The following is a 16,656-nucleotide window of genomic DNA, read 5'->3' as shown; positions in this document are numbered from 1 at the left end:
AACTCAAAGGTTTGTGTTTAAATAAGGTGGTGTAAAAGACTGCGCATCAACAGAGGTAAACTTCTGGAATTTGTTTTCGACAACGTCTAAAATCTTTATTTCAATTCAATTAAATACTTGAACATTGTAGAACACAAATCACCTTTTTGCACTTTCAAAACCCTTCCCTTTAGCAGTACTGTACTTGGACAAAATATTACACCATTTTACGTCATCTTGACCAAATCAAATTTGCCGCTCGCACTCTCAGCGTTGGAGAATATCGACATTCAGACAAAATGGCACATCATAAGAAATATAGATCGTGCTGATAAACGCAAATCCAGAGTTTAAAAGACCCGTCCCATGTCCTTTATCTGAAGAATGCAAATAAGTATTCAGGAAATCAATCATAGCAGCTGACAAATCATTTCCTTTTCCCAAACAGCCTGGTCTCTGATAACAGTTTGGATTCCTTCATGGACAATCCGCTTTGGATGTACAAGGAAATATAAGGAACTGTGACCATCATGGCTGCACATTAATTATCAACATCACAACAATTAATTTACTTCGTTTTACTGGGAAGGGGAGAACGTTCCATAAATTAACTACTCTGAATGAAAGATCCTTACCTTCATACAGTCATAAACCTCCTTACCTTTACTCTTATGTTATGGCCGCCGGTCCTGTCACTGTCCATTTTGCTAAAACTAAAAAAGCAGCAGCTCTTCTTCACTTACTTTGTCTCTATCCTTCATCATCTTAAACATCTCTATCATATCCCCTCGTACCCAGCTCGTAGCTAATGTATGAATCCCGGTCTCTTCTTATGCTGAACCCTCTCCATGGCAGTTATGTTTTTCCTTGGATGCGATGACCAAAACGGGGCACAATATTCTAGATGAGGCCCTCACTAAATCCCTATACACCGACAACACCTATTTTAGTTTATAGTCTGTCCCCCAACAAATATAACATAAAATACTGTTTGCTTTACCTATGACTACTTGGCATTGTCCTGTCTGCTTGCCCCCTTCCTCTTCAGCTCCCCCCTCTTCCCCGTATCTATTACCACCCTTTATCTTTCTCCTGGGTGACACGTGACAGGCTCCAAGATTGCCCCAGTACATCATGTCATGTAATTTCTACTTTCATTATTCCTACCCATCCCCAGCACCTTACACCTGCTTAGGTTAAATAGCATCTGACAATCTTTTACAGTACAGGTTGACTTTCTTGAATCTGATCACCCTTCCCCCCCCCCCCCCACCTCCTCCTCTGCATCCCCCTCCCTCCTCTGAATCCCATCCACCCCACCCCCCCCCCCTCCTATGAATCACCCTTCCCTCCCCCCTCCTCCTCTGATTACACCCTTCACTCCTCCCCCCTCCTCCTCTGATTACACCCCACCCCCCACCCCCCACTTCTGAATTGCATTCCCCTCCCCCCTTCTCTTCTGAATTCCCCTGCCCTCCCCCCCCCCCCTCCTCTTCTGAATTCCCTTCCCCTCCCCTTATCTGAATTCCCCTGCCGTCCCCTTCTCTGAATTCCCCTGCTCTCCCCCCCTTCTCTTCTGAATTCCCCTGCCCTCCCCCCCCCTCCTCTTCTGAATTCCCTTCCCCTCCCCTTCTCAGAATTCCCTTCCCCTCCCCTTCTCTGAATTCCCCTGCCCTCCCCCCTTCTCTTCTGAATACCCCTGCCCTCCCCCCCCCTCCTCTTCTGAATTCCCTTCCCCTCCCCTTCTCTGAATTCCCTTCCCCTCCCCTTCTCTGAATTCCCCTGCCCTCCCCCCTTCTCTTCTGAATTCCCCTGCCCTCCCTCCCCCCTTCCTCTTCTGAATTCCCTTCCCCTCCCATCTCCCCCCCCCCCCCCCATTTCCCCCCACCCACCCATACTGCTATCTACCTTGAGTCCAAGCTTTGTCATGCTGGCAAAAATAATGTTCCTTGTAAGAAAATAGTCTTTAAAAAAGAAAAGTTTGATCGAAACAATGAAACGTGACTTTTTCCCCCTTGCAACAAGAAAACAATTTCTCAGTTTTCTTGTTTCAAGACAAATTTTCTTTTAAGAATAGAAAACGCATCTCCCCAAGAATTTTTTTTTGGCAGTGCATCTGCAAATTTGGAAAGGAGACTCTTAAATGCACGATCCAAATAGTCGATGTAGATTTTGAATACCAATAGTCCCAGTACTGATCCCCGAGGTACCTCACCACTTGCATCGTCTCAGCAAGACGTCCTCCCACTGACGGCCACTCTTTGCTTCCCATCACCAATCCCGTTTCCAATCCCAGTTAGCTACCTGGTCGCTCCACAAACCCTCACTTTAGCTAACAACCTCCCATAGTACGTGGTACCTTATCAAATGCCTCAAGATGGTCTACATTTACTACATCCACTGCATTTCCCTCATCCAAACAAATTTGTTAAACATTACCTCACTTTAGTAAATCTATGCCGACAGCCTTTAATTAGTTTAAATGTAGTAAATCATCTCCTCTCCCAGTGGAGGTCAAGGTGCCCCAAGGTAGAAATCTTGGGCCCAATCCTGTTTCTAGGAAACATTAATGATCCCTCTGATGCACTGGAAAACCCAGTTTTCCTCTTCAGATGACTTCCTGTTATCCCATACAATTACACAGCCAAATGACAGGCCATAAACGTTGGCCTCCTTCTCTGTTAACACGGAAAGATTGAAATGTTCAAATATTTGCAACTTCTTTCATTCCAGGCACATTTTGCATTCGTATGCTCTCTCCAGAATGATCTTCAAAACGAACCGCCTTTCGAGGCCATTTTTCCCCGCAGAGCAGGGGTTGGCCTTTTCGGGCACCGTGGTCCCCTTTTTTGAAGCAATGTTTTATGGCCGTATGCCTTTCCTGCCGCCAACCCTGTTAGTCGCCTCTTGCGACACACAGGGAATTACCAGTGAACTGGTACTCAATTTGCCGACCTCGGAAGGATGACGGGCTGAGTCAACGCCCCTGGTGTTAATTCAGCGATCGACCGGGATTCGAACCCAGGATCCTAGGATCCCAAGCCGGCACCCTAACCGCTAAGGAACCCATGATACTAGGATCCCAAGTCGGCACCCTAACCGCTAAGCCAACACCGGGCTTCATGATCTTCAAAATGAACCCACTTAATCTATTTCCACAATCAACCACTGCAAGAAGTACAATCTCCGAAACTTCTGGGCCTCAACCCAGATTAGGAAGACAATACATCAAAATTATCTGGGGCAGACAACATATCAAAACTGCTATCCAATATGTATACAAACCGATGACCTCACAAATATTCCACACCCTATCCTAACCATCTCCATGGCAGGTGTTTGTGAACTTAGCAAATAATTCACAGGAACTTAGCAGAATGGGAATATACCACATCTACAACATGTCACATACATACAAGCTAGAAGGGTGTAACCAAACATAACTCAAATGAAAAAATACAACCAACGCAGAATTAATATAATTAAATTGATTGACATAAGTGTATTAGTCCAGGAGCCTGACATCAGAAACCACAATTGTTATCGACACAATTTTTACAACTGATTATAATTGTTCATATAGGTCCTTGGGTCATGAATCCAGAGGGTGTCAAAAAATTGCCCGGTGGCATTTTTAAGCGGTGAAGCCGCATCAATACTTGGCTATGTACATCTGTCCATAAAAATGAAGAAGAACCGTTCTAACCCACCGTGTTTAATTCTAAAGGGTTCCAACGTAATTCTAATGGGTTCTAAATTGTAATTCTAAAAAGTGATTCTAATGGGTTCTAAATTGTAATTTTAAAAGGTGATTCTAATGGGTAATTCTAAAGGGTTTAATTTGTTTCTAGGTTTTGCCTATTTCATATTAAAAATGCCAAACTGAAATGCTTCCTTCGGACACAGGTGCAATTTTTACAGCGTTGCACATAGGGCAAAGCCGTCTAGAACAGTGTCTGTATGTATGTATGTACGTATGCATGCATGCATGTATGCATGTATGCAGGTATGTATGTATGCATGTATGTATGCATGTCCCTCACAAATGTACACCAATCAGAGCTGAGGATCTGGTCACATGACAGGGGTGATGTGATGTCATTACGGCTTACAACAGTTGACTGCACACTTCGCCATTTTGATTTCTATGCCGTTCAGGCCAAACACATCATCGAACCTGTCATATATCACAATCGCCATGCTCTACCTTTATGTTTTTCATTCAGTGTGAAACACAAACAAACCGATTGTTAAAATGACCATGAAATATCGAAAGCGCAGGCGTTATGGGTCTTCCAATGACACCGTACGTATAGGCCTTAGGCTTCATGCCTTCATGCCTCACCTTCAGGCTGCTTAGGACAAAATAGCCTCGGTTTATTAATACAGCAACATAGTCTTCATAATAATAATAATAATAATAATAATAATAATAATAACGTTAATAATAATAGTATAGTAAATATAATTGTAACACTGGAATCCCTTTATCGTGACTGCAAAGTTAGTGGATTGAAGCGGTGTATGGTTGGTTAATTGTCGACTCGAAACATAGAGAATAAACCATGAGTGTCTCAATGCAATCTCTTCATTTCCATGGTGACAGACAGCTTAGAGACTGAGTACTTCAAATTTTTTTCATTCTTACATTATTTGATAACTTTCATCCCCACTCAGGTCATACTATCCTCTTCAGCGAAAGTATCAAACAAGCCCGGCTATGCCGCTGTTAGACTTTAGGTCTTGTTTTTAATTAAGATGGCGTCCTGCCGAACCAGAGTTGAAAATGCATTTTATCAAAAACAAGAAGAGTGAAATTAACTACGAAATGCTGCATGATCATGAATCCTTAGGCCTAATTGTTCTACAAGTAACGCACAATCTAACATGGCCGCCAACATTGATGGAAAGACGACGTGAAAAGGAATAGTATTCGAATATAATAGTGTCGTACCTCAAATTGAATGGAATTTAATGTAGAATCATAATACAGCAAATAAAATGCAATGTTTTATTCATAGAACCAAACAGAGCCATTTTCACTGATTCACAATTCATTCTGCTCATTACGATCCACATCATCTGAATGTTCAACAACTTTTGTCAATGAGTTGCAGCAGGATTTAACCCATGAGCATCCACAGAAAACAGTGCAACCTAAATGATTGTTCACACATGAACAGTTATTCATTTTACATGGTGTTACTACTGCAAGAACATCGTATCATGCTCAACACAATCAGGTGCAGGTGGTGTGCCCACAATGATGTTGAGAGGGATGAGACATCGGTTATGATCATCCTTCTTCCAGCCATGTTGAGCTGTGTTGAGGGAGGGTGGGTTTTGTGCCATTGCACTCGTACAAAAAGCACTTGCTGACAACACCTATTCACATTTACCCAGAATGCTTCTGAAGTCAGGGAAAACGCACACAATTTTGGAGCAGATGTTGGAGATTTGCCCGTCTTCTGCACCCATACCTTTGCCCGTCTTCTGCACCCATACCACCTGTTGCCACTCTGTCATTGTCATGTAGGGATGTGCAAAATGTTCCCAGTGTTCAAACGGGTCTTTTTTCCGTTTCCGGTGAGTTACGTCAGAGTTCAAATGGCGCGGACGTGAAACGGCCCTGTATGCTGAGAGTTAATAAATGTACGTCAATTCATCGTTTTTTGTCGATTTAGTTGAGTTAGATTGCAGTCATGCTCTTGCAAGATGTTTGCACGGTAGCAGGCTGCTATGAAGCTGGTCGCTTGCTTCTCTATATCTTCCATGGTCAATGAGGTATTGAGGTATTCTCAATTTCAGTGAGTGTGTATCCTTTTCAGGTGTATCTGAGCATGTATCCATGGACTCATTTACCATAAATATCTGAGCAATGAGTATGGATGCCTGTACATTGATTACAGCAAATGTCCAAATCATCTGTAGTGAGAAACAGGACAAAATCCAGACTTCACAAAGAAGAAGCACCTGCATGGATCTGAGCAGATAAAAAGGACAGAAGCACAGTTCATCAGGTTCTTGAAATGAATCTCAACGCTCTTGACCCTGATGCCCGAATTAATTTTGTGATCAGCCAAGTTGCACCACCCAAGATCAATCTTGATCAATGGATCGTCATCCGAAAGCAGCAGCTCAAGGACTTTGAAGCTCAGTGGCCTGAGGGGTTCTACAAGAAGATTTATACAGAAGTAACCACTTTTGCCATGAAGAAGAAACACAGTACTTTTTTAGGTAGTAGGTTGTAGACAGCAACCACTCAGGGTAGTAATACCGTTCAGACATAGGAGCATTAAAGTGGTGCCTGGAACCACCTTACACTCTCCGTGTCAGGATTGCTGGTCTTATTTTCTGTCTCACTCAGACTAGAGCTACTGGGCTAGCTTCAATCTCTCTTCCTTACAAACAAACATCATACACTTTTCTTCTCTTTTATTTAAGGCCTGGCCGAGATGAGTCCATGACGGGAGCCTTCAACATATGAAAGAAAAAATAATAATAATCATAGGTAAACACTGAAGAAGAACCTCTCGGTTGACGTATTAGTCAGAACTGCATCAAATCCAACAGTTGTCATTATTCACACCTCTGCTTTACCATGGACCATTGACTGGCCAATCATGGGCACAGTCCATGACTTCATAAACAGTGTGAAACCTGTGATCTGACCAAACTCGATGTCCCTGCTCTCAAATGTTGTGTTTGTGTCCTTCACCCTCTCTCCCCATCTTGTCTACCGCTCCATTATTTTGTGTTTTATGTGTCGGTTTGACTTTTTGTGTGATTAATTTTAGCTCTTTCACGAGCCTCGATCTTGTATACAAAAATAAATAAATAAAAAACTGCATGAACAGTCTACCATGTATTCGATAGGTACCACAACGACAGCACGAAGAGGCTCACTCTCCAACTGCACTCAAGTTCAAGCAGAGTTCACAAGCTGATCCTGGATATCCCGAGATGCCTGCGGAATCTGTTGTATTGACTCTCACCAAGAACAAAATGCAGCGAAACCAACTGATTACCTCCGCCACCAAAGGTGGATGGAGGTTATGTTTTCAACCCTGTCTGTCTATCTGTTTGTTTGTTACTTGGCAAATTTTTGTTTACCAGACATTATAAGTTGGTGATCATAGGGTCTGACCCTATACCAAGTGAGATCTACAAAAGAGTCATCAAGTGAGATGACATGGCAACCATCCATGAAGAAGCACACGTCATTATTGTTCAGCAGGCATTGATGGCTGCAGAGGAGTTGGCTGCACTGGTGACAGTTGTGGCAGACGACACAGAGGTGTTTGCACTATTGGTGCACTACCACAACCATCGCAAACGGAACATGCCCATTTACATGGAACCATTCACAAAATATCGGGTCGTTGTCAATATCCAGGCAACAGCAATGCGTAATCAAGACATTGCCTCACAACGTCTGAGCATTCACGCGATCTCTCGCTGTGATACAGTCACAGCCACGCATGCCATATGCAAGCTCACTACCCACAAGATAGCCAGGAGACGATACACGCTCTCTGAAATTGGGACTACGTCATCGACCATGGAAGACAGAGAAGTGACCAGCTTCACGACACACTGCAACGGGCAGACATCTTGCTAGAGCATGACAGAGTGCCGACAGGTGGTGTGGGTGCAGAAGACGGGCAAATCTCTAACATCTGGCCCCAAAATGTGTGTTGCCCCCAACTTCAGAAGCATTCTGGAAAAATGTGAAGAGGTGCCATCAGCTAGTAATCGTTTGGATGAGTGCAATGGTGGAGAACCCACCCTCTCTCGACCAAGCTCAACATGGTGCAGGATGATCAAAACCGAAGTCTCATCCCTCTCAATATCATTGTGGGCACACCGCAAACACCAGATTTTGTGTTGAGCATGATACGATGTTCTTGCAGTTGTAACACACCAAGTACAATGAATAACTGTTTGTGTGTGTGTGTGTGAACAATAACTTAGGTTTTAATGTTTTCTGAGGATGTTCATGGGTTAAATCCTGCTGCAAATAATTGACAAAAGTTGTTGAAGATTCAGATGACCTGGATCATGATGTGCAGAATGAATTGTGAATCATTGAAAATGGCCCTGTTTAGATTAATGAATAAAACATTGCATTTCACTTACTGTATTATGATTCTACATTAAATTCCCTTCAATTTGAGGAACGACACTATTATATTCGAAAGCAATTCCTTTTCATGTTGTTGTCAATTCAATTCAATTCAAAAAAACATTTATTTCCATAGTTACCAACATAAATACAGCCAAACAAAAATATACCAGAGTAATACTTCCTGAACTTGATGAACTCAGAAGGATACAATCAAGATAACATATAGAGAAGCAAATATGGAGGCAAATCAGAATCCACGGCTTGGATTGATATGCCTATGGACGAACAATATAAATGACAAACGATAAATTGAATTAAAACTACCAAATGGTTTTTTTTTTTTAATTTCAGTAAAAATCGTCAATACTGTGAATAACAATAAGAATAAACAGATTTAAAAAAAATGAAATAACAAGTACAGATATATTCAAAGTACACCAAATAAAGTACACCATGCCAAATAAATACAATGCATTCAGAAAGTATTCAGACCCCTACACTTTTTTCACATTTTGTTATGTTGCAGCCTTATGCTGAAATCGTTTAAATTCATTTTTCCCTCACCAATCTACACTCAATACTCCATAACGACAAAGAGAAAACAGGATTTTAGAAAGTTTTGCAAATTTATTAAAAATAAAAAACTGAAATATCCCATTGACATAAGTATTCAGACCCTTTGCTATGACACTTGAAATTTAGCTCAGGTGCCTCCCATTTCTCTTGATCATCTTTGAGATGTTTCTACACCTTGATTGGAGTCCACCTGTGGTAAATTCAATTGATTGGACATGATTTGGAAAGGCACACACCTGTCTATATAAGGTCTCACAGCTGACGATGCATTTCAGAGCAAAAACCAAGCCATGAGGTTGGAGGAACTGCCTGCAGAGCTCAGAGACAGGATTGTGTCGAAGCACAAATCTGGAGAAACCTACAAAAAAAATTCTGCTGCATTGAAGGTTCCCAAGAGCACAGTGTCCTCCATCTATCTATAATTCCAGTAATCTCTGTCTGTACGTCTGTACGTTTGTTTGTCTGTGACCGCTGTTTCTCGACAACCACGGGTCCGATATACTTTTAACTTGCCAGGTATATTGCTGGGGACCCGAGGATGTGCCTTTTCAAGGTTTCATATTAATCGGACAATTACTTACCGAGCTATGTCCAAAAAACGATTCAACCAATCAGAGAGCAGCGAACGATCGCGTGTGCCGAACGTGGAGGACACACTCTGCCTCGGATGGCACATTTGACAGCGTATTCATTTATTTCACGTTTGCAAACTATGTTGGCGTTAAACTATGTTTTAAAACTAATAAAACCGAATTTGCGATTCATTCGCTTTCCTGCGCGTTTGTGCATGCGATGGCGATTTCTTTACCAAACTCCGGAAGCCGTTCGCTTTGGACCAAACCATTGCATGTAAATAGAGGGGGGGGATTGTCACCGTACTCGCAAGCCGTTCGCTTTGGACCAAACCATTTCATGTAAATAGAGGGGGGGGATATAATTTTAGATATAGATATAGTACGGGCAATGCCCTAGTAATTCTATAATTCCAGTAATCTCTGTCTGTACGTTTGTCTGTGACCGCTGTTTCTCGACAACCACGGGTCCGATATACTTTTAACTTGCCAGGTATATTGCTGGGGATCCGAGGATGTGCCTTTTCAAGGTTTCATATTAATCGGACAATTACTTACCGAGCTATGTCCAAAAAACGATTCAACCAATCAGAGAGCAGCGAACGATCGCGTGTGCCGAACGTGGCGGGCACACTCTGCCTCGGATGGCACATTTGAGAGCGTATTCATTTATTTCACGTTTGCAAACTATGTTGGCGTTAAACTATGTTTTACAACTAATAAAAACGAATTTGCGATTCATTCGCTTTCCTGCGCGTTTGTGCACGCGATGGCGATTTCTTTACCAAACTCCGGAAGCCGTTCGCTTTGGACCAAACCATTGCATGTAAATAGAGGGGGGGGATTGTCACCACTCGCAAGCCGTTCGCTTTGGACCAAACCATTTCATGTAAATAGAGGGGGGGGATATAATTTTAGATATAGATATAGTACGGGCATGCCCTAGTAATTCTTAAATGGAAGAAGTTTGGAACAACCAGGACTCTTCCTCGAGCTTGCCACTCGGCCAAACTGAGCAATCGGGGGAGAAGGGCCTTGGTAAGAGAGGTAAGCAAGAACCCGATGGTCACTCTGGCTGAGCTCCAGAGATCCTGTGTGGAGATGGGAGAAACTTCCAGAAGAACAACCATCACTGCAACACCCTAACCGATCTGGGCTTTATGGCAGAGTGGTCAGACGGAAGCCTCTCCTCAGTGAAAGACACATGAAAGCCCGCTTTGAGTTAGCAAAAAAGCACCTAAAGGACTCTCAGACTGTGAGAAACAAGATTATGTGGTCTGATGAAACCAAGATTGAACTGTTTGGCCTCAATTCTAAGCGTCATGTCTGGAGGAAACCAGACACAGCTCATCACCTGCCCAATATCATCCCAATGGTGAAGCATGGTGGGGGCAGCATCATGCTGTGGGGGTGTTTTTTAGCAGCAGGGACTGGGGGACTGGTCAGGGTTGAGGGAACAATGAACGGAGCAAAGTACAGAGATATCCTTAATGAAAACCTGAAACAGAGCACTCAGGACCTCAGACTGGGCCGAAGGTTCACCTTCTAACAGGACAATGACCCTGAGCACACAGCCAACACAATGCAGGAGTGGCTTAGGGACAACTCTGTGAAGGTCCTTGAGTGGCCCAGCCAGAGCCCTGACTTGAACCCAATCGAACATCTCTGGAGAGACCTGAAAATGGCTGTCCACCGACGGTCCCCATCCAACCTGACAGAGCTTGAGAGGATCTGCAGAGAAGAATGGCAGAAAATCCCCAAATCCAAGTGTGCAAAGCTTGTTGCGTCATACCCAAGAAGACTCGCGGCTATAATTGCTGCCAAAGGTGCTTCAAGTAAGTACTGAGTTAAGGGTCTGAATACTTATGTCAATGTGATATTTCAGTTTTTTATTTTTAATAAATTTGCAAAAATTTCTAAAATCCTGTTTTCTCTTTGTCATTATGGGGTATTGAGTGTAGATTGATGAGGGAAAAAATGAATTTAAACGATTTCAGCAAAAGGCTGCAACAACAACAACAACAGGCATTTTAAGGCCATTTTCCCTGCAAGAGCGGGGGTTAGCCTTGCGGTCCCCATGACAATTTCAGCATAAGGCTGCAACATAACAAAATATGAAAAAAGTGAAGGGGTCTGAATACTTTCTGAATGCACTGTACATATCCTCCAGCGCGGCAATACCGCGCCTCTGGTGCCCGGCAATACCGCCGTGCAGCTCATAGAGACTGTATTGAGAGGGAGAGGTGTACAATAATTGATTGATAAATTGCAAAATAAAAATCAATAAATAATAATCATAAAATATTTTCTTAATCAATTGGCTAATAGCATACCTAAACTACCAGTGCTTCATTCAAAGCTATAACTTTTAGAAAATTAATTAAATAAGTCATTAATCGGAAAAATTAAATAATTAATTTATTAATCAATAATTAATTAATCGATTAATTGATTAATCAATAAATTAATAATATCCTTTATAGTTTATAGCCACATCACTTGGTCACTATCATGTCCAAATATTAGCTTCCTAGCTATAAAGGTGCTTGATATACTGTATTGCCCAGATGAGAAAGAAAAGAAATAAATGATTAATAATAATGAAAATAAATAAATAATAATAATCACAAAATAATGAAAAAATTTACCAATTGGCTAATCGAATACGTAAACCACCACCGTTTCATCCGAATCTGTAACTTAAAAAAAATAAAAAATAATGAAGTCATTAATCAAATAATTAAATAATTAATCGATTAACTGATTAATCAATAAATCAAAATTAGCTTATTAAATTTACAGCCAAATCACTTGGTCATTGTCATGTCCAAATTTCAGCTTCCTAGCTCAAAAGGTGCCTGAGATATTGCCCAGAAGAGAAAGGAAATAAATAAGTTCTTAATTAATCGATAATAATTGAGTAATTGATCAATTAATGAATTAATCAAAAAACAAAAACAAATACTGTTTTGCCAAAGTACTTGCTCACTATTGTGCCGAAATTTCAGCTTCCTAGCTCAAAGGATGGCTGAGATATCGCCCGGACAAACAAACAAACAAGAAAGAAAACAACCAAAGTGAAAACCTAGTACTCCCTTTCAGCGCGCGTCATCGCCGGGCCCTCTTCGGTGCCCGGCAATGACGTTATGCAGCTCCTGGAGATGGCATAGGAAAGGAGCGGTGCACAACAATAAGGCAAAGACTTGAAAGAGTGAATAGCAAATCGACTTGTAGAAAGGAAACTTTCAATAATATACGAGATCAAATTTTGTTTGTAGGAAGACTCGAACCGACCCACAGATTTTGACGGCCATATTGAATGCTGTGCTATTTATATAACTAGTTTGTGCTTTTTATAGAACAATAAGGCCCAAGGATGAGTCATCCATCATCATGCATCATGTCTTAATAAATTTATTGATGTTTGCTGCACTTAGTCTGGTTTTTGATCAATACATTTTCGACTCTGGTTCGGCAGGACAACAACAAACAACATGCATTTTAAGGCCATTTTCCCTGCTAGAGCGGGGGTTAGCCTTGCCGTCCCCATGACAATCTTCTCCATTTTCCACTATTTTCTGCATCTCTCCTTGTTAATGCCCTTGCCCGCATTTCTTCTTCCACCATCTTTAGTCAAGTCTTTCTCGGTCTTCCCTGTCCTCTACTTCCTTCTACATTCATTTCCATCACTCTTCTCAACCAGTCACTTTCATCCTTCCTCAACACATGACCAAACCATCTCAACCTGTTCCTCTTCACAACATCAATCACAGGCTCTATTCCCATCATCTTTCACAATTCATCATTTGTCTTCCTCTCTCTCAACGATACTCCGCACATCCACCAAACCATTCGCATTTCCACCCTTTCCAGCCTTCGTTGCTGCTCTACGTTCATTACCCATGTCTCGCTCCCATAAATCATAACACTTCTCACACATGCAGCATACACCTTTCCCTTCAGCTTCAACGACACTCCCCTCCTCATCAGCACGCCACTCAGTTCCCGAAACTTCTCCCATGCACATCTCACTCTAGCAACCGTTGCCGAGTCTGATCCACCTTCTCCATTCAGCACGTCTCCGAGGCATGTTCGGCAGGACGCCATCTTGATTTTTAAAATGCCACCGGGCAACATTTTTGGCACCATATGGATTATTGACCGAGTGTCCTTTATGAACAATAATCAGCCATAAAAAATTGTGTGGACAACAATTTTGGGTTATGAGCTGGTAGGCACTTTATCCTCTGGAATATATATGCATTTTCTCCTCGAATGTTAATTCATAATTCTGTCTGATATAATGGAAATAGTTCAAATAAATCAAATCTGTGAGTGTGGGCACAAAGGATACCATCTCGGTCATCGCTCACCTGCCCATTTTGTTGGATCGGACGGAAGGCTTTGCTGCAGCAGAGGTCTCGCACCTCCTCGTCGCTGGAAGAGGCACGTTCCCCGCAGCCACACGGGGCCGTCCGCCCGCCACCGGTCACCTGGCACCACTTGCGCTTTTCTCCTGGTAAACCACAATCCCGAGCGACGATGATGCTCTCGAGCTCCTCCTCCGAGCTGGGCCGGTCATGGCCGGTGGACGCGGTACCGGCGCGGGATCCAGCCCGCAACCGACCCGTGGCCTGGCGTCGCCGCTCTGCCAGGCACAACAAATCCGTCACCGTCTCGCTCGCCCGATCAGTCATTGACGGAATTTCTTACTTGTTCACATCAAACGGCCTCTTGCAGGCCACAGTGGCTCGAGCCAGTCATTATGTATAATAACCTAAACCAGATACCCGAGTCTATCAATAGAGACTTGTCAAGTATTGCTTTTCATAACGCCCTGTTCAAATGACAGTGAACAGATGTGATGGTAGAGGCAGAAGATAGAGTGTTAACACCATATGAATTCCAGTGTTGAACAAACAATGAATGAATAATTAAGCTCTTCAAACCTTTGTGTGTTTTGCACTCTGAAATGTGCTGAGCTGGAGTGAAAGGTCTTACCGCCTTACTCGTAATACGTTATTAAAAACCAACAATGATCAAAAACAAAAAATTAAAACCCCACTGTTGTGGATCGTCCCTAATGGATTCAACTCAAACAGTGAGAATCACCAAAGTCAAAACATGATCAGAGCTACAGTATGTGACAAGTTGGTGGGCTAAAGGCCAACACCACTCCATTAATCAAACACTCGACGAGCAGTTATCACTCCGGTCGAACAACATAAGTCATGATCTGGGGTTTGGTAACAAACACCAAACATCATGATGTGCACAATGCGTTTAAACCTGAGTTTGGATGCAGGTACTGTATAGCCAAGGCCATGAACTTTTCATAATCCATCACGGCAGGGCCTTTAAAACATCACAGACACTCTTTATGCTTCATTACAGACACAGAGCCAATAAATGTAGGATGGAGGAGTGGAGGCCGCGGGGGGGACTAATGATGGACGGTTAGGAGATGGGGTTAAATAAACACTCGAACGGTCTATTACACGACAATTTCCAGAGAGGTTGCACCCAAAAATCCCATATCACAAATACTTATAAGAACAAACGTACAATTACTTCACCAAAAACGAATTTAATGATAAACAGCTTAGCCCAAAAGTCAAGCATGAAAACTAAATTTGAATATTTTATTTTTATGTTCAGGGAAGCAAAGTGAAATGCACAAAATTCGAATCCCAACTTTCCACGAGAATGGGCAACCAAACCATCCAGTGCACTTCTCCAGAGAACTGGAACAGGTACAGTCTCTGGAACTCCTTGGCTTCACTCAGCTCTCGTGGGAGGATCGGATCAACAAACCGACATCAAAACCGAGTCACCATGTGAGAATTTTCTGGAGACCTTAGGCGTTCGTGACCCGCACATAGCTCGTCACAGTGTACGAGGCTTTCGTACGCAAAGCTCCATGGAGTATGGCTCGACACTCTGGGCTAATGCTCAAGCTTCCCACGTTCCTCCTTTTGGGAGGAACCTTACGACCTTCCACTTCATTGGTATCTCAAGGGAGGAGGTGGATTCCCGAGGACTGTACCTCTCCCACCGAAGGCAAACTAGTGGGATCATATCTATACCAGCTTAAATCCGGACTTGCTTTTCCTGCCCTCCCCAAGGTTACCCCAGGAACCAGGTGACACATGCTCCACCTGAATCCCTCATTTTCTCACCTTCTCAAAGTCCAGACTGGTTGCCCACGCACATGAATTTGTCCCCAAATTGATGGTGGAATTATAATCCCGTGTCCATTATCTCATCTACCGAGATTTATTCTTTCAAAGTGCTGCCCATCACAATCTCCTCCATATGCGATGATAACTTTCCATTCTGCTCCTCTCTGTGCTGTTGTTGCTTGTTTTTTTTAAGCCTGGCGTTGGCGTAACGGATAAAGTGGCTGGCTTAAGATCTTTGGGTTTCAAGTTGAAATAACACCAGATGGGTTGCCTCAGCCTCTCATCTTTATGAGATCGGCAAAAAGAGTAACAACTTACTGGTAATAGGGGTACTGCATCAATGGCACAGCCGCACTTCCAGAAAAAAAAATGATGCAACCAGCAGCCGCAGGCTGCATACGGAACACTTGTTTTTGTGCTGTTCCTCCTTTCTTCCTTGTGTATATCTACACCCTCACCACCCACCACCCTCCAAGTAGTCTGTAAACCTTCTACCATTTAGCACCTCCAAGAATGAAGACCCTAATGTAGAAAAAAATTACATCATTGCACATACCTGCACAAAGTTTTAATTTAAATCCCTTCAGCTGTTCACAAGTTATCACATTTTACCTGACATGACCTCTGACCTTTAACCTTTGAGCTCAGGACCCCAAAAATGTAATGCATTAATCTTTACACCATTATACATACCTGTACTAAGTTTGAATGATATCACTCCAGCCGTTCTCAAGTTATAGACCTATTACAGACTTTAATCTCTTGACCCAATATCTAATCAGTTAATCTTTACATCATTCTCCATAATTGTACCAAATTTGGTCAGAATCCCATCAATGGGTCACAAGTTATCATGGTAAATGGATTTTTTTTAACCTAACATGACCTCTGACCTTTGACCTCGTAACCCCAATATCTAATCAGTTCAACTTTACCTCATTATACATACCTGCACCAAGTTTGACTCGCATAGCTTCAGCCGTTATCAGGTTATCGCGGTAACAAAAACCTATCACGGACAGACAGACAACCTGTAAACAGACTTGTGGCACCCATGGACGATGCAAGGCCGAGGAACACACCACATCAAATAGTAGAATGTTAAACTGTGCATTAACGATTACATATGATTGAAAAGGAAACCCGAGCTGTGCTTACATGTTTGTAACGTGTACGTTTTTGAGAATCTGTACGCAGTATCAAAGCAGCCAGATTTATC

General features: G+C 42.5%; 1 protein-coding gene across 2 annotated transcripts in view; it reads right to left on the bottom strand.

The window, feature by feature from the left end:
• LOC137435627 (uncharacterized) overlaps positions 1–16,656 on the bottom strand; it is a 147,550-nt gene that overhangs the window by 105,123 nt on the left and 25,771 nt on the right. For both annotated transcript variants that reach the window (XM_068129559.2, XM_068129560.2), the window contains exon 3: positions 13,629–13,903. In XM_068129559.2, the coding sequence (XP_067985660.2) occupies positions 13,629–13,903 (275 nt within the window). The remainder of the gene's footprint in view (positions 1–13,628; positions 13,904–16,656) is intronic.

This window comes from Myxine glutinosa, chromosome 9, assembly GCF_964187855.1.
Source record: "Myxine glutinosa chromosome 9, kmMyxGlut1.1, whole genome shotgun sequence".
In the NCBI taxonomy this organism is placed as follows: Eukaryota; Metazoa; Chordata; class Myxini; order Myxiniformes; family Myxinidae; genus Myxine; species Myxine glutinosa.
Note: the sequence above shows the minus strand (reverse complement) of the source record. Positions and strands in the feature narration are given on the sequence as shown.